Source organism: Furipterus horrens, unplaced genomic scaffold, assembly GCF_987537825.1.
Source record: "Furipterus horrens unplaced genomic scaffold, mFurHor1.1.pri manual_scaffold_12, whole genome shotgun sequence".
NCBI classification, from domain to species: domain Eukaryota; kingdom Metazoa; phylum Chordata; class Mammalia; order Chiroptera; family Furipteridae; genus Furipterus; species Furipterus horrens.
The window spans coordinates 566,190-583,877 of record NW_028327182.1 but is presented as its reverse complement, the minus strand read 5'-3'; the positions used below and the strand labels follow the sequence as shown (position 1 = coordinate 583,877).

General features: G+C 63.6%; 1 protein-coding gene across 1 annotated transcript; it reads left to right on the top strand.

Annotated features, from left to right (window-relative positions):
* Positions 1-4: 4 nt before the first annotated feature.
* Positions 5-16,310, top strand: IL17RA (interleukin 17 receptor A). Its single transcript, XM_090258001.1, has 12 exons — positions 5-268; positions 5,147-5,171; positions 6,029-6,175; positions 6,938-7,050; positions 8,210-8,336; positions 9,982-10,029; positions 10,117-10,283; positions 11,049-11,132; positions 11,228-11,312; positions 12,242-12,343; positions 14,213-14,254; positions 14,785-16,310. The coding sequence occupies exons 1-12, from the start codon at positions 131-133 to the stop codon at positions 16,296-16,298; spliced, it is 2,592 nt and encodes an 863-aa protein (XP_090114127.1). The 5' UTR covers positions 5-130; the 3' UTR covers positions 16,299-16,310.
* Positions 16,311-17,688: the final 1,378 nt, after the last annotated feature.

Here is a 17,688-nt window from a genome sequence, read left to right as displayed (position 1 = left end):
GGCCGGGCTGGGAGCCGGAAGCGGGCGAAGTCGGCCGACTCGCGACCGCGGAGCCGGGGCAAGGCCGGTGTGTTCCTTCGCTGCGCCCCCCCCGCTGCGGGCCACGCGCTCCGCCACGGTGCCGGGGGCCATGGGTGCCCTGCGCCGCCCGCCTCTCGGCCTCCTGGGGTCCCCGCTGGGGCTCCTGCTCCTGCTCCTGAGCGGGCCGGCCCCGGGTTGCGCTGCCCTGCGGCTCTTGGACCACCCGGTCCCCGTCTGCTCCCAGGAGGTGAGACCCCCCGCCGTGCCCGGGGAGGACCGTCGGAGGGCCGGGAGGGGCGGTGTGGACCCGGGAGAAGAGGGCGTTTGCCGGGAAAAGAGCGCGCGGCGCGTGTTGCACAACCTGACCGGCGTCCTGGGCGGGAGGCGGGGAGGGACACCTCCGCCGGGCCCCGAGGTTTGGGGAAGTAGATCGAGGCCCAGGGCCCAGCTCGAGAGACGGGACGGAGCTGGTTAGAAAGGGGGTGCGAAGGTGCGGGATGGGACCGGCCCTCGTCGTGCGACCCCCAGACACCCCGTCGTGCCCAGGGACACACCGCGGGAGCCCGGGGCTGGTCCGGCCGCAAGGCTTCCCCTCCCGAGGAGCCCGGCAAGCCCGCAGCAGCCGGATCAGAGGTGGGGCCCCGGCGGATATCAGCCCGCTCCCCGGGGGGGCAGGGGGCCCTGCGGGCGGAGGACAGGGCACACCAGCCAGGGCAGCACGCGGGGCCCGGGGCCGGGGCCGGAGCCTGCGGTGAGACGCGGCCTGTAAGCTTCCCGGGGTGGCTGTGCGGGCAGCTTGGTGCCCCCTCCCCAGAACGGGGAAGCCCAGAGAATCGGCAGCTGATTAAGACACCGCCCCCCGGCCCCGCATCTCCACCGCCGCCACGCGCGCCTGGGTCGCGGGGGTCGCATTTGCCAAGTAGGACCAGCGCCGTGCCCACGGGAAGGGACACCCCCGCCCTCGCTCTCGGGGGAGCGGCCCCGTGGCGCAGGCCCAGCAGAAGGGGGGAAACGCAGCAGCAGAGAAGCGCCTGCCTCCCGGCTTCCTTCCCTCCCTGCCCGTCCGGGGCCCCAGCCCCTCCCCGCCGCCGCGGACCGAGGAGCAATGAGCAGCGTCTGAGTCAGAGGGTGCGCGCCGCGCTGAGACGGTCCCCCTTATCTGGTTCCGTAGACGGTTTGGAGGTGAGCGGCTGACCGTGCAGCAGCGGAGGGAGCGCTTCCGTGTGTGAGTTCAGAAATGCCCTGACGCCCGCTCTGCGGCCGAGCCGGGGGCCCGGCTGGGCAGATCCTCCCCGGACTCGGCAAAGAAGTCTGCGGGAGGACCCCCAGTTCCTCTTTTGATGGCCAGGGGCCAGGGGCCTGCAACGTACAGGGCGCTGTTGCTGGGAGCGGACACTGTCCAGAAACCCGCACGGCCAGGGGACTGAAGTCACCGGGAGGCGACAGGCTTCCAGGCGGTAGGAGCCGGGGCGCAGGGCGGCCTGAGGCAGGTGCTCTTTGTACAGCAGGGAGTGGACGGAGTTCCGGGGAGAAGAGCTGCTTCCCGCTGGGGTGTCAGCCTTGGGGCGTCGTGGGCACCCCCTAGACGAGCTGTGGACCCTTCCACGGGCTGAAAGGGGCGGCGCCGCTCCCTGGGGGGCAGGGAAAGGGAGAGAAGAAGCTCCGAGGGCGGCGGGGGTGCCCTGGCTGGCCTGCGAGCCGGGCTGGATTAAGTGCCTTTGACCTGAACTGCCCAGGAGCAGAGGCAGAGATGCCAGCTGTCTCCACGCGCTTCCTTCTCCCCCGCGACATGGACTGGGCCCTTTAAAAAGAAACTACCCCCTCAGAGCTCTCTCTCTGCTAGTGTTTTGGTGGTTGCCACGCCCTTGAGGGGCGAGAGCCAAAGCCACGAACTTGGCCTCAGAGGGCCCAGGTTTGCATCCTGACCTCACCACTTATGGTTTCTGCAACCTTGGGCATTCCGGTGCCTGCACCCAGCTTTCCCGTTTCCACGGTGGGAGGGCTGGGTGGGCCTTTTCAACGGGGCCCACCCACTGTGCAGAACGTAACTGGCGGTCCATAGCTCGGCTGGATAGAGCTCAATGACCTGTTCTGTGCTAGCCCCGCGCTGCAAACCCAGGGTGGGGGCGCCTGGCCGGTGTCTGCGGGAGGAAAGAATCCGGGAATGCGTGAGAAATGAGTGCATGCCTACCTAGCTCGGCTTGCACAGCAAGGGGGAACTGAGGCCAGGCTCAGCCCTGGACTGGCACCTCCCAACCCAGGTGACACCAAGCTCCTGCAGAGGTCCACACTGGAGAGACCCTGAGTGACAGGCCGGGACTGTACCCAGGGCCTCTCCCGCTTCCCTTTGGCAGCCAGCCCAGAGGAAAGCCCCCCGAGGCCTGGACGTGGACCTGGTCGGTGACTGTTGACACACAGCGTCTTCAGGACGTGTGTGGCATTCTCAGCTGTTCCTTGGCCTGAGCACTTGCGGTTCTGACTTGTGGTTGAACAGGTGTTTGGTTTAAGCCTTATCTGCTGATGGCAGAGGCTGCTTTCGGAGGGCGCTGTTCCCCAGTATGAAAGGGCGCGCTCTGTGGGCGCCGCTGCGCGCTGGAGGCGTTGGGGCAGTCCGGGCTGGGGGTGCTGCCGGCGGGGGCCCCAACAAAGGGAAGGGGCCCCTTGGCCACCCCACCCACTCCTCGCTTCCCCGCTCTGCTGGCCTCTTGTCTAGAGACTGACAGCAAAGGGGGTGGGCAGCTGGGATGCGGAGGCTGTGTGGTGCAGGGGGCGCATTTGTCTGGGGGTCCCCCCTGGGCTCCCCTCCCTGCTGTGCTGCCCTGGTCTGTCACTCCATGGCTATGAGCTCTAACAGGAGGTGACCCCACCTCACGAGATTCCCTGGAGAGCAGATAGCTTGCTAGGTGCATGAAAGGTCAGCTGTCAGCCGGCGTGGGCTGGGGGGGGCGGGTAGCAGGTGCCCCTGCATCCAGAGCTCACGGCAGCCTCGGCAGCCTGCCAGGCGGGCGTGATCACACAGGTGCGGGAAGCTGGTGACCTGCGACGGCCCGGGGACGCCCTGCTGAGTGCTGAGCCCCTGGGACTGCAGAGCTCACCTCCCTGTGCTGCCGCACTGGGCTGTGGCCACGGAACGCACAGGGCGGAACGCACAGGGCGACCGTTTCTTCCTCGCTTTTCACCGCAATGATTGACAGTCCTGCCCCACCTCTTTCATTCAGAGAGGCAGGACAGTGGGTGAGGGGCTTGGGTCCTGGGGCGTTGGCGGGTGAGACCCGGAGCCCCTCGCTGACCTCCCCGGGCCTCGGGTTTGTCATGACTGAACACGAGAGAAGGGTCCGTGCCCCGGGACCGCCGGGAAGATGAAGCGAGGCGTGCGTGAGTGTAAGCGCGGGGGCCGGCACACCGGCGAAGGGAAAATCCGCCACGTTGTGTCAATGAGTGCTGGAAAGGTGTTGCGTCAGGTCCGGGGGCCGTCTTACAGAAAAACTCTTAAGGAAAATAATAACAGAAGGAAAACACTTACACACGGCAAAGGCTGTCAGAAACCGAGGCCAGACACAGAACCAAAACCAAGCTGTTTCCACCGTCACGGGACCTGGAGGAGGAGACCCACCAGCTGATGCGTGTTCAGACCGTGCCCCTCCTCTGGGCCTGCGGGAAGGCCATGCACCGGGAGGGGCTCCTGGGGGGGGGCGGCGTTAGGGAGGGCATTGCTTGCGTTTTCTAGCAGAGCTTCCCCATCTCCTGGACCTAGAACGTTCTCGGATGTCAACCTCTCACCATTCAGGAACCAGGGGACAGCGAGGGGGCGCCAGGCAGGGCTGTGGTGGCCCTGAGACTGCAGGTGACCGTTCGCCCTGAGGGTGCCGGTGGTCAGGCCCCGGTGGCCTGGTGTCCCCGAGATGCAGGCTTCGGATGAGCCGGCTCGCTCAGAGGCGCCCCTGGAGCGCAGGGGGCGGGGGACGCTCTCTCTCCATCCGCTTGCTTCGGGAAGGAACCCCAGTAGGACAGCGTCTTCTCTGCCCGCTGCCTCCCTGCTCCGTCCCGAGGGAAAGGCAGGGCCCACCCGACTGCAGCGTCCTAAGCCCCGTGCAGCTCAGATCTCTGGGGCCCTTCAGCCGCAGGCTTTCTGCCCCCCTGGGTGCCTTTGGTCCCCTTGCTCCACGGCCAAGTGTGAGCATCTGGCGGTCACCCCCCGTAATAATGGCTCCCACTTATGAAGCACTTACTGTACACCAAGCTCTAAAGGAGGGGAACCCATAATGCAAGGACGGCCACTGGGAGCAGATGCGGGGCGCACTCAGTCTCACGCAGCCGGCAGGGCGGTGCTCGGGGCCCCGCGGCCCACAGAATCCCTCCTCCGATTCTCCCGGGCGTCCCGCCAGCGCCCTGTCCGATGGCGTGGGAACGTGGACTGTTTCTCCTGATGGCACGCGTGCATTGCCATCGTTTGAAGACTTTTATGATCAGACGTATCGGAAGTGAGACCTGTCACTGCCAGCCCACGCCTGCCCCAGGATCGCTGCTTCTCTTTGTGTCGTTAATTCTCGACGGCGCGGGGGAGCCGATGCTGCGGTGGTTCTGATTTTACAGTTGAGGAAGCCGAGGCTTGGCCATGCTCGCTGCCTGGAGGTGACTCCACTCCAGGGCTTTTGTGCGGATTCGGGGGACAGCACACCCCACGGCTCGGCGCAACACAGGGTCCGCACAGCTGCCCCGGGGACTGCAGGGACTTTGTGGAATTTCCGGGCAGGTGCCAGGGTTTGTTTCCCCCTCTTCCAGTGCTGCTTCCAGGCTGGAGGTTGGGCGCCCCAGGGGTGAGAGGCCTGTCTCTGGGGCCCTCGCAGCGGCTCCTCAAGTTGGAGGGTTCCCAGCTCAGAAGGTGACTCAGAAAACACAGGTTCCGCTCCGCTGTCCACTGTGCGCGCACCTCATCCTGTTTCCCCACAGTCGGGCAGAATGAGAAAAGTGCGAGGATAATCCTGTCCCCTCCCGAGATGGGCCCCCAACAGTGGGACGGCAGGGCCAGGAGGTCTCCTTCCTGAGAACAAGGCTGAGGGAAGGGGACCCCGACCTGTGAACGGAAGTCCTTCCCGTCGGTAATGACCTTCTCTGTTTCCCGCAGGGGCTAAGATGCCAAGTCAAGAATAGTAAGTGGTCTTTTTCGTTCTTGCTGCTGCTTTGCTAATAAAGCGCTAAGCTCATGCTGAGGGCCGCGCCCCAGAGAAGCTTGGGTGGGCACACCCTTGCCTCCCGGCAGGAACGTTCATCACCCCAGGTCAGGCGAGAGGGCCAGGCTGTCCTTTGCACTTGGACGTGGCCGTGGGTGCTGCCTCTTGTGTGCCAGGAACCAAGCTGTCAAGTGAGAGGCGTCTGTGCTGTTGATTTTGTTCTGTGTTCTGGGTTTTTTTTAGAGATTTTACTTATTTATTTTTAGAGAGAAGGGAAGGGAGAGAGACAGAGAAACAGAGAAACATCCATGTGTGGTTGCCTCTCACGTGCCCCCAAATGGGGACCCAGCCTGCAACCCAGGCCTGTGCCCTGACTGGGAATTGAACCGGCGATCCTTTGGTTTGCTGGCCAGCGCTTAATCTACTGAGCCTCACCAGCCAGGGCTGATCGGTGGTTTAATTCAAGAAGGAGGCACATGTTTCAAGGGTCTGTGCTAATTAGGGGCCCTGGCATATAAAATTAGTATAAAATTAAAGCAGCGCTGATCAGTACTCTGTCCTTTCTCTGCCTGCATCTCCAGCCGCCGCTTCATCTCACAACCAAGACGTGTGCTCTGTGTTCTCCCCTGAGGTTCCCTTTAGGCTTCAGAGCTTTGAAGGGAGCCCAGACAAGCATGAGGGAGGCAGGGGAGGGGGAGACGGGAGATCGCCCCCTGGGGTGAGGCTCGCAGGGCCCTGGCTGGTTAAGGTCTTGCTTGTGTGCTTCAGTTCCTTGCCATTTCTCCAGAATCTTGCAGACCATGCAGGTGTCTGATTTCTGCGTTTCTGGCCACCAGGTACCTGCCTGGATGACAGCTGGATCCAACCTCCAGACTTGACCCCCTCGTCCCCAAAAGATGTCCAGGTGGAGCTGCGCGTGGCCCGCACCCAGGATGGAGCTCTGGTCCCTGTGGCTCATGTCGAGTGGACCCTGCAGACGGATGGTGAGTGGGCCTGCCTGCAGGACCTGAACCCACAGCCGGACCGTCTGGCTCCCCGTGACTCAGAATTAGGTCCCCCGTCCTGTGCTCAGACACAGGGTCCCCAATTTAGTGGTGAGAGGATCCTGCATGTCTCGCAGCAAATACTTGCGTTTTAGATGTCAGACCACTGTCCTTTGTGAAAGGCCTTCCTTCCTCCGAAAGTCTTTATCTCCCTGGTTGGGGGGCGGTAGGGGGGAGTCACATGGTTAATTCTGTGCCTGACCGAAGTACCGAACATTTACTGGAAAAATGGTCACACATTGGCCAGCCTGCTTTTCCCCTTCATCTAGAGGCTGCTGTCTCCTGCAATAAGAGCCCCCAACGTCTTAGGGGTGTTGCAGAATTGAGAACAGGGGGGTTCACGGGAGCCAGCCCTAGAGGTGCGCACAGGGCCTGGGGGCTTCTCTGTGTGAGGCCCCCGCTGCTGTAACAACCTCCTCACGGGCCGTGGGGGCGGCCACGTTCGGCCCCCGCGCCCTGTGGCCAGAGCCTCAGCCGCAGACCCGGAGAGCCTTTGCTTCCCGCCCGAAGTGCAGCTTGTTCTTCAGTCGCTGGGAAGCAGCTCTCCGCAGGGCGCGGCTGCCGGAGCCCCCAGTGAGCTGGAACAGGCAGGAAGCGAGGGCCGGGTCACAGGGTGTCCCGAGCGCGCGAGGAGGCCACACCCCGAGGGAGTGACACCCGCGGCCCGCCCGCTGCCCCACCCCTGTCCCCCGCCCTCCGCAGCCAGCGTCCTCTACCTGAAGGGGGCGGAGCTGTCCGTGCTGCAGCTGAACACCAACGAGCAGCTGTGCGTCAAGTTCGAGTTCCTGTCCAGGCTGGAGCATCACCGCAGGCGGGTGAGAGCCCCGCACGTCCCCGCCGAGCCGAGCGCGCTTTTGGAAACCCCCAGTCCTCCTTCCGGCCGCCCTAGCCGGCCATCATGAAGGGGGAGCGGGCGCCCCAGCCCGGCCCCTGCCAGCACAGCCTGCAGAGGGGCCCGGCTGCGCCCCGCAGGACGGCGGCGGGCGGGCAGGAGCGCACGAGCTCTGCCTCCAGTTTGGAAACCGCTGCCTTAAAGCCGCCGCGGTGTGCGGTCCCGCAAAGACAGGCCCCTCGCCCGTGTGCAGTCAGGGTCCCCACACTGGGCTGCTGCGTGCGTGCGTGGTGAGGACCAGGTGCCTAGGTACCGAGAAACCAAGGACCCCACCCCCGACCCTGACCCACCAGGGAGCTCGTCGTCAGTGTCTGTCTCTGGCTCTGTCCAGAAAAGGCCTCCACTCAGGCTGTGGGCTGTGCCACTGAGGGGCCCGCAGGCCGCGGGGCTGGGCATCTCTCTGGCCGCCCCCCCTGCTGCCCTCTGTGCTCCAGAACATTCTCAAGAGATCCCTGGCTCTCCCACTGAAGGGGGAAGAGTCATTTAACATGAGGGTTGTAGCTGCCTTTTGGAAGCCAGCTCTCCAGTGACCCCGGTCCTGGCTCCGCCCCCTGACCCCTTTGTTCTGCACGGTGGGGGGGGGCGGGGGGAGAGGGCTCTCCCCACATTCTCTTGTGTCTAACCCAGGTGCTGTTTTGTTTTGTTTTTAAGTAGTTTTTTTTTAATTTTATTTTAAGATTTATTTATTTTCAGAGGGGAGGGAGGGAGAAAGAGAGGAAACGAAACTTCAGTGTGTGGTTGCCTCGTGCACGCCCCGAGCTGGGGACCTGGCCCGCAGCCCAGGCCTGTGCCCTGACCGGGAATCGAACCGGGGGCCCTTTGGTCCGCAGGCCGGCGCTCAATCCACTGAGCCGCACCAGCCAGGGCAGACCCAGGTGTTCTGAAACAGGCAGGAAAGACCAGGGGAAACAAAGAGCCAAGATACAGGAGCCTCTTACTTTGGGTCTTGTGTGATGGTCATTTCCTGTTCTTTGTTGCTGGACGTTTGGGGGTGGGTAGGGTGGGGTCCTTTGGGTGCAGCTGTGTGAGAGGCGCGGCCTGTGGCTGTCCAACCTTCCCGTCCTCCCTTCTCGTCCCTTCAGTGGCGTTTTAACTTCAGTCACTTCGTGGTAGAACCTGGCCAGAAGTACGAGGTGACCGTTCACCACCTGCCCAAGCCCATCCCTGACGGGGACCCGAACCACCAGTCCCGGAACCTCTTCGTGCCACGTAAGAGCCTCTGCCCTTCACCATGTGGTCTGCAGGGGCGCCCGGCACGGGGTCCCACAGGACACCCGGGCGCTGGGGACGGGAGCCCTGGGGTGTGACTGCAGCCTCTGCCCCCGAAGGCAGAGCGTGTTCTCTGTTGGCGGGCAGTGGGCACTGGCCCACGACCCCAGGGGTTTTATGGGAACTGGGGCCCCTCCCTCTGTCTAGAGAAGCCCGTTTCCTGCCAGGAATTATCAGGAAGACAAGCCACTCTTTTATTTATTTATTTTTAATTTAAAGATTTTTTTATATTTATATTTAGAGAGAGGGGAAGGGAGGGAGAGAAACATCGATCAGGTGCCTCTTGCGCGTGCCCGACTGGGGATCAAACCTGTAACCCAGGGCTGCACCCTGACTGGGAATCGAACCGCCAGCCTTCCTCTTCGTGGGATGACGCTCAGCCCACTGAGCCCCACGGGTCAGGGCAAGACAAGCGGCTCTTAGAATTGTACCCCAGCGTCCAGCCTCATCCTGGCTTCCATCACCTTGTTCTGCACTTTGACCCCACACCCTGCCTGCATTTACCCAACACGCCCCCCATGTGACGCCATCTCCCCGTCCCCCAAGCCTAACCCGTCCTGCAGGGAGCACTGCCAGGTCTGCCTGCTACAGCAGCAGGCCCTGTGGGCACCTGCCGGTCCTCTGTCCCCCCGAGAACCTCCGCCACAACCTGCAGTACCCTCTTGGTCAGAGGCAACCCCGCCCGGAGCGGCAGCCTCCTTGGGCCCAGGTCTGGGCCTTAGACCCGCTCCTGCCCTCCCTGGAGCCTCACGGGTGGGCTTGCATGCAGCAGGCGGTCAGGAAATGCTGGTCAGGTGGCCGTGCCCTTCATCTGTGGAGCAGCTCCCACCACACACGTGCACACGTGTGTGCGTGCAATGCATGTACATGAACACGTGTGCGTGCGTGTGTGCGCATGCGCTATCTGCATATCCCACTTTATTTTTCTTCATCTTACCCATCACTCCCTGACCTTAAATGGCCACGATGTACCTGTGACATTGTATTGGGCTTTGTGTTTTCATTGGTCTGTTCTGCTGGAGGGGTGTCTCTGGAGGACAGGGACTTTGTCCCGTGCGTCACTGTGCCTGGCACAGCTGGGGAGCTCCTAAGTATTTGATGAACGAGTGAATCTCCCCAGGCCCCGCCCTGTCTCTAAGGGAGACTGATTCAGTCCCCATCATTCCACGGCAATTCATACCTGTCACGTGTCTTCCTGAACCAAAGCGGAAACGTGGCCGTCGAGGGACGGGGAAGGGAGACAGGGAGGTGGTTTGTGAGGTGGGCGCAGACCGGCAGCTCGAATCGCCCGGGAACCTGTGGAAACGCACACTCTCGAGACCCACCCAGAGCTGCCGAGTCAGAAACGTCCCGTGAGCGCGAGAAGCGCTGCCACAGAGGGACAGGGAACGCAGCTCCCCCTTGTAAGAAGCCGCAGGGGAAGCTGCCGCGGGGAGAGGCGGGACCGCAGTGTCCCAGACGCTTGGGCTCCCAGGGCCACCCCTGAACAGGCTGCCAGAAGGAGAAGGCGGCAGTCTCCGTGTCGGCAGCCGGGGAGGCTGCGTCAGGCAGAGGCTTAACGCTTCCGTCTCCTTGGGGTCTGCAGACTGCGACGCCGCCCTGATGCGGAGAACTCGGCCGTGCGTGAGCGCAGGTAACGGCGGTGGCGCGGTGGCGGTGCTCCCTGGCGGGGCGTCCCGCTGCGCCCACCTCACGCCCGCCCGTGTCCGCGCCCCGGCAGGCAGCCTGTGGGAGCCCCGCGTCGCCGTGGAGCTGTTGGAGGCCGCGCGGCAGCTGCGGGTCAGCTTCGCCCTGTGGAGCGAGTCCGCCCGCTACCAGGTGGTGCTGGACAGCTTCCCGCGCGAGGAGGGCCAGAGCTGCTTCCAGCACAGGCTGGACGTGCCCGCGGTAAGGCTGCCCGCGTGGGCGTGGGGACAGTGGTCCGTAGTTGTTCTGTGGTTGAGGTCTCCTCTCGCTCTCACCGTCTGTAGTGACAGAATGTCCCTGCTCTCTGCCCTGCTCAGCACCCCATCCTTTTTTTTAAAATCCTCGCTCCAGGACATGCCCATTGATTTTAGAGGGGAGGGGAGGGAGACAGAGAGAAACATCAACGTGGCAGAGAAACACTGATGGGTTGCCTCCTGTACGTGCCCGGCGTGAGGATTGAACCTACGACCCAGGCATGAGCCCTGGCTGGGAATCGAACCTGCAGCCCGTTAGTTTACAGGACGACGCACCAGCCCACGGAGCCACCGACCCAACCAGGGCCGCCCCCGTCCTATCTGTCCTTCCCTCCCACACATTCTCCCCTGTTCCCTTCTGGTTGGGCTTTGTTGCTTCTGCTTATTTCAAAAAGGATTTGAAGACATTCAGTGTGGAAATGCAGGCAAAGGGGAACTAAAGATGAGGCCGGGAGGCGCAGCCAGGGCGCGGTGCGCACAGAACCGGAGCCACGCTGCGGGGGATGGGCACGGGTCTGTCCCCATGGTCCCCAGCAGCCGAGGCGGAGAGGGAGCACCCGTCGCTGGCTGTGTGCTGAGTTCCCAGCGGGCCAGGGCACCAGGGAACGTTGTTTCGCTGGCGCAGACCCGGGAGGCGTTTGTCCTGGCCTCCGCCCGGCACCCTGGCAGCCCCATCGCAGCCCGCAGCCTCACCCAGTCTCTTCCCCGACAGCCACCACCGGAGGACCCCCAGCAGCGGGCCAACCTCACGTTCCCCCTGCCCAGGGCTGATTGGTGCTGCCGCCACCAACTGCAGGTGGGTGAATGCGGCGCGGGTGGGAGAGCGTTGGGGGGGGGCCCCTGTCCCCCAGCCTCTGAGGCCCCCTCTCTCCCTGCCCCGTCTGCTCTCAGATCCAGCCCTTCTTCAGCAGTTGTCTGAATGACTGTCCCAGACGCCCTGTGAACGTCAGCTGCCCGGAAACCCCAGATCCCCCAGGTGGGAGGCACACGGCCGTCGTGGGGCCCGGGGGGCGAGAAGGGATGAAGGTCAACTGCTTACACGGAACCCGGCCCTGGTCCCAGCGGTGGGGACGGAGCCTCACTCGGGGTCGCTCAGGCCTGCGATGTGGGCTTTACAGAGACACTCTGCCAAGCTGACCCCTGGCTGCCCCGTCTTAGCCACGTGGCCTTGGCCGGGACTTGGTCTTGCTGGTCTCAGCGTCTGTGACTGGGGGGTGGGGTGGTTACACACCGGGCACGGGACACAGCGCCGCGGCGCGTCATCCTTGCTGCTCCTCACGCGTTGGGGACCGCGGCACCAGGACGTGGAGACTCCCTCCCCCGGGTCATAGATGGAGAAACTGAGGCGCGGAGGTGTTGCGCCTTGTCCCAGATCACACCCCAGGGGAGGGGCAGAGCCGGTGCCTGGCCAGCACACCCAGCCCGGCCCCCCGCTGGGAGGCGGGGCCTCGCTCAGTAGACCAGAGACGGGGTGTTCCGTGTGGGTGGCTGCATGAAGCGTCACCGTATCTGAAGTGCAGCGGGCCCGGGGGGGGGGGGGCGGTGTTGGTGATGGTCGGGGTTCCTGTTCATAAGTAAACCTCTGCTTCCCTTTGTTGTCATTGCAGAGCTGCAGGCAGGTAAGGCCGACACTCCCAGCTGTGTGCGCGCAGGGGAGGCCCCAGGAGACCTTCCAGGGGCCACGTAAGAAGTCCCTGGGTGAGCTCGTGTGGAGCCAGGCACACAGGGCCCACGAGAGGCCTGCCCCGGGGGTGGGTGAGGCCACCGGCACGTCTTGGTGCAGGCTGGGCCTCAGGGTGGGGGAGCTTGGGGTGGGGGCCCTCATGGGTTTGCACCCTGGGGTGGGGGCCTCGGCGCTGGCGTCACAGGCCTCCCAGCCACACCTCGCGCTGCTCTGCCCCTCAGACTACGTGCCCCTGTGGGTGTACCTGTGTGTCACAGCCATCGCCATCCTCCTGGTGGGCTCCGCCATCCTGCTGGTCCTCTGCATGACCTGGAGGCTGTCCGGTAAGGACCCGGGAGCTGCCAGGCCTAGGGTGTCCCTCTGCTCCCCTCCCCCTCCCTACACACCTCCCTCTTCCCCTCCCCCGTCTGTGAGGCATGTGGGGGACAGAAACTCAAGCCCGCCTGCTGCTCCTCCTCTTGTCTCCAGGGCAGGTCGCTAAGTCCTCTGCACCTCGGGTGCCTCTTGTGAGGGGAAGGCTCAGGCTTCCCACAGAGCCTCGCCCAGGCAGTGCGTTTGGGTTCTCAGCGTGGAGTCTGGCCCGCGTCTGCCCCGCGGTGTCCGCCGCCCTTAGACTTACTGCTGCCGAGGCTGACACTGAACTCAGCGGGTTGAGGGGAACGAGAGTGGAACTTCCTCCGTCGGACGTGGGCAGCCTGAGCGAACCCCCTGCCGCCCCCAGACTTGTACCCCGAGGCCAGGGAGGGAGCGTGGGGCAGTGGGGGCCTCAGGGGCCAGAGCTTGGGGCTGGGTGGCCATCAGAGGCAGCTGCTTCATAGCCCGTGGGGCTGGCTTTTTTCTGGACAGCAGAGTCCCAGCGCCTCCCTCTCGGGCTGTGAGGACTAAGTGACGCATTCGGGGTCGATGTTAATAAGCGTCGCTTCGTGCCCTGGCCGGCCGGCTCGGTTGGAGCATCGTCCTGTGCGCCAAAAGGTCGCGCGTTCGATCCCTGGTCAGGGTGCATGCAGGAGGCCACCGATCGATGTTTCTCTCTCCTTTTTCCTTCCTCTCTCTCTAAAATCAATAAAAACACATCCCCGGGTGAGGACGGTTTTTAAGATAAATAAATAAATATAAGCTCCCCTCCATCCTGCAGCCCTCTCTGGCCAGGTTCTGAGCAGCAGAGAACGCGGGTCATAGGTCAGGGGGCCGTGCCTCACCCGTCCCTTCATGGCGCTGGGCGCCTTCACTGGGGACGTGGGCGGCCGTCCCCACACGGACAGTGCTCAGGGTCAGGCACTTACTCAGATGAGAGTCATCATTTCTGGGTCGGGGGAAGAACCCAAACCAGGCACCGGGAGGCCCACGGGGAGGGTCCTTCCCCAGACGGTCATGGGGTGGGGGCTGCCTGAGTCTGTGTCCCCAGCAGCAAGGCCCCTGCAGAGGCTTCCTGTCCCCAGCAGCAAGGCCCCTGCAGAGGCTTCCTGTCCCCTTCCTGCTGAGCACCGGGCACCTGCCCTGCAGCGCAGCAGTGGCTGGTGGGGAGGGCAGGCCCGCCCACTCGCTCGGGGACTCGCTCGGGGACTGTCTCTGTCCCAGAAGAGGCCCCCGGGGGTGGGTGGGGGGAGGTTGAAATGAAGGCTTCTCTGCCACTGTTGCGTCCCCGGGACGTGGCTCCTGTCCCGGCCATCTCCATGGCACCTCTGAGGGGGGCCATTGCTCAAGGACCTTGGTTTCCCTCCCTCACCTCACACCTCCCAGGAGGAAATGTAAGGCACCGGGCAGAGGCTCCTTCTGGAAATGCGCAGTGTCTGCCCGCTGCGAGGACACCTCTGGGCAAGGGCCTCCCTGACGTGCGGGGTGTCCTTGGGGGTGGCCAGGCTGTGCAGAGGGGCCACTGCACTGCCATGTGGGGCCAGAGGGCTCGGCTGGGTCAGTGCCCAGAACACGTGTGGCCCCAGCAGACTGGGCACCTCACACCCACACATTCATTGAGCCCCCACCCCCGACCCGTTAGCGGAGGAACAAACTGAGTTCCCAGGTCTGGGGGCTCCTCTCACTGGCCGGGGGCCCCAGCTGAGCGTCCGACAGCCCCACCTCTGGCTGCGGTCCCTTCTCCGTGGCCCTGGGGGGACGGGAGGCAGCGCTGGGCCCCTCTGTGAGCCGTCCCCATGTCTCTTCCAAAAGAGCCAGTGCGGTGTTGTTCCTTTCAGGGTCTCGTGGTGAGAAGCGTGGCGCCGGCGCCGGAGACCAAGGTCGGTGTTTGCTGGGCAGGCGTGCGGGGGATGGGGGGGTGTGGGGGGCTCTCCTGAGATAGCTGGGTCGGTCACCTCCCGAAGTCTGACTCCTGCGTCCCTTCAGGAGACCTCGCCTTTCGGGGGCCTGCCTTCTGCACCCCCTTACATGGTGAGGCTGGGGGAGCGTTTTTTAAATCACTTGGACAAGGAAGGGGGTTCAGGTACCCACCGTAGTTTGTGAAAAGAGGTCGTCCCTGTAACACTCCTGTCCCACCCATGGGCAGGTCTTTGCGCCCTTTTTTCCTTTTTAATGAAGTGTAGGCTGAAGGCCAGGAAGAAACAGAGAGACAGAGGGTCTTTATTTTCTTCTCTTTTTCTTTCTTTTTAAGTTTATTGTACAAGAGGGTCTCTTCCCCAGGGGGCCCCAGACTGAAGTTTGTCCTGCAGCCAGGACAGGGCAGGGCAGGCAGCCTCTCGGCCTGGGGGGGGGGGGGGGGGGGTCGGCACAGACACCCCTGACCCAGGGCTGCGCCTGCCTTTTCCCCCAGGGGCCCTGCCCACCGCCGGCCTGACGCCCCCTCCCCTGAAGCCCAGGAAGGTCTGGATCGTCTACTCGGCCGACCACCCGCTCTACGTGGACGTGGTCCTGAAGTTCACCCAGTTCCTGCTCACTGTCTGTGGCACCGAAGTGGCCCTTGACCTGCTGGAGGAGCAGACAATCGCAGAGATGGGGGTCATGACCTGGGTGGGCCGCCAGAAGCAGGAGATGGCGGAGAGGGACTCCAAGATCATCATTCTGTGCTCCCGAGGCACCCGGGCCAAGTGGCAGGCCATCCTCGGCTGGGAGGGGCCCGCCATCCAGCTGCGCTGTGACCACCAGAGGCTGGCCGGGGACCTCTTCACCGCAGCCATGAACATGATCCTCCCTGACTTCGAGAAGCCGGCCTGCTTCGGCACCTACGTCATCTGCTACTTCAGTGACATCAGCAGCGAGGACGACATCCCCGACCTCTTCCACATCACGTCCAGGTACCCGCTCATGGACAGGTTCGAGGAGGTGTACTTCCGGATCCAAGACCTGGAGATGTTCGAGCCGGGCCGGATGCACCACGTGGGGGAGCTCGCTGGGGACAACTACCTGCGGAGCCCCAGCGGCCGGCAGCTCAGGGAGGCCGTGGACCGGTTCCGCGCGTGGCAGGTGCAGTGCCCCGACTGGTTTGAGCGCGAGAACCTCTGCTGGGCTGACGGCCAGGACCTCCCGTCCCTGGACGAGGAGGTGTTTGAAGAGCTGCTGCCGCCACCGGGCAGTGGGATCACGAAGCAGACGCCGCTGGTGCGGGAGCCAGCAGCCACCGAGGACCCCCTGGTGGTGGAGCCGCTCCTCGCTGAGGAGGGCAAGGGAGGGGCCCGGCTGCACCCTCAGCCTCGGCCCCTGGGGCAGCTGGCGGCCCAGGCCCTGCAGACCACAGTGCTGCCCCTGGAGGCGGCCCCTCCTGCCCAGGCCCTGGAACCCGTCTCTCCCACGGTCGCCGGGAGCAGCGTGGCCAGCCAGGTGGCCATCGTGGAGGGAGGTGAGGCCTGCCCGCTGCTGGGGGGCTCTGGCCCACGGCGGAACAGCATCCTCTTCCCCGCTCTGGACTCTGAGGACGCCCCTCTCGGCAGCACCCCGAGGGCATCGCCGGACCACCTCCCAGAGGGCGTTCGGCAGCAGCTCGAAGGCTTGATGCTCTCACTCTTCCAGCAGAGTCTGGGTGGCCAGGCCTCGGAGGCCTGGGAGCGGCCAGAGGCGGCCCTGAAAGAGCCCCACACGCCCCACGGGGAGGGGCAGCGGGAGTCGGTGCAGTCTGACCAGGGCTATATCTCCAGGAGCTCCCCACAGCCCCCCGAGGGGCTGGTGGATGTGGAGGAAGAGGAAGCGAGGCAGGACCTGGGGCTGTCAGCCAAGCAGCTCCCCCCGCAGGCGCTGGAGAGCCTGCGGAGCCTCCAGAGACAGCTCTTCTTCCAGGAGCTTCAGAGGAACTCGGGCTGGGACAGTCTGGGGCCCGGGGGGCCGGTCCCATAGGGCCTGCAGGCCCAGAGCATGAGCGGGAGTGTGCGTGTGCCTGGGTGTGCGCACGCATGTGTGTCTGTGTATGTGGATGATATATTCATGTGTGGAATGGTACCTTTCCAGTGCAGACATCTAGATGTTGATGCTTCATGATTTTTTTTTTCTTTCTACCCTTTTTTAAAAAATATATTTTATTGATTATGTTGTTACAGTAGTTTCATGCATTTATGCAGTGTTGACTTTGCACCCACTATGTGCCAGGCATCTGAGATAAATTGCCCCTGCCATTGGCCCTGGCCACGAAGGAGCTTGCCATGTAGTGAGAGTGACAGATTTGCAACTAGAGGACGGTCACACAAGCTGTCAAGGCCAAGCAGAGGCCTGTCCAGGGCTAGGAAACCACACAGAAAGGGCGCCTGGCCCGGGAAGAATCCTGGAGCGGGTGACGTATGAGCTGAAGGAGAAGCTAATTTCCTGGGCCGAGAGGTTGTGGTCAAAGGAGGCACCATCCTGGGGAAGGGACAGGCTGGGAGGGATGTGGGGGCCCGGCCCACCTGCGAGCTGCAAGCCAAGCCTGGAGAGACATGGCAGCGAGTTAGCCACAGCCCAGGCTGGGAACTGGGCCGCCAGCCCAGCTGGTACTCCTTGGATAGGATGAGCTGTTGTCTGCAGAGGAGACAGCTGAGGCCAAGCGCATCTGGGAGCCACCTCAGGTCACTTTGGAGAGAGACAGGAGAGACAGCTGTGATGTGAAAGTGAACAGCGTTCACTGGGAGAAGGGCCTGAAGCCCTGACACCTCATCCCCCCCCATCGGTCCCTGGGGACCTACAGCACAGGGCGCTTCCTGGGCTGTGCCCGGGGCGCCCCCAGCCCCACACTGGGTCCAGCAGCAAAGCACACTGAGTGTGAGCTGTGGAGGGTCCACGCAGGGGCAGTGGGAGGACAGTGAGGTTCTGGGCGGGCCTTTGGGGGAGAGGAGAGGGCACCCCTCTGCTCTTGCAGGCCTGAGGTTCAAGGACAGCATTTGAGGAGAGACGCTAAGGCCCATGTGGGAAGTCGTTCGTGGAAGGCCACACTGGGATGCCTCTGCCCCTGCAGCTGAGGGTGCTCCTCGCCTGTATTTGAATCCTTCCCTGCAGCTTCCAGGGGGAGGAGAGGATTCTGAAATGTGACAGGAAACCAGGTATCACAGGGGTACGTGTGTGCGCGTGAAAGCGAGAGATAAAAGAGTGAATGTTAACTCTGGGAAGGATTCCTGGTCCTCATTTTTGAGTCACGTTCCCATAGCTCAGGAAGTTCCTAGTTGTAGAGTTCTTTCTTGTCGTGAGAATTTGCCAAGGAGCAGCAGGACCATCGAGGCTGAAGTCCCAGACAGTGTCAATGAGTCCTGACCCAGCCCAG

What these genes read in the sequence shown, in the direction of transcription:
- IL17RA (XM_090258001.1), top strand. Translation starts at nt 131, where the DNA reads ATGGGTGCCCTGCGCCGCCCGCCTCTCGGCCTCCTGGGGTCCCCGCTG. An exon ending in TGGAGCATCACCGCAGGCGG is followed by an intron (nt 7,051 to 8,209) that starts GTGAGAGCCCCG and finishes TCGTCCCTTCAG; the next exon opens with TGGCGTTTTAACTTCAGTCA. An exon ending in GGAAACCCCAGATCCCCCAG is followed by an intron (nt 11,313 to 12,241) that starts GTGGGAGGCACA and finishes TCTGCCCCTCAG; the next exon opens with ACTACGTGCCCCTGTGGGTG.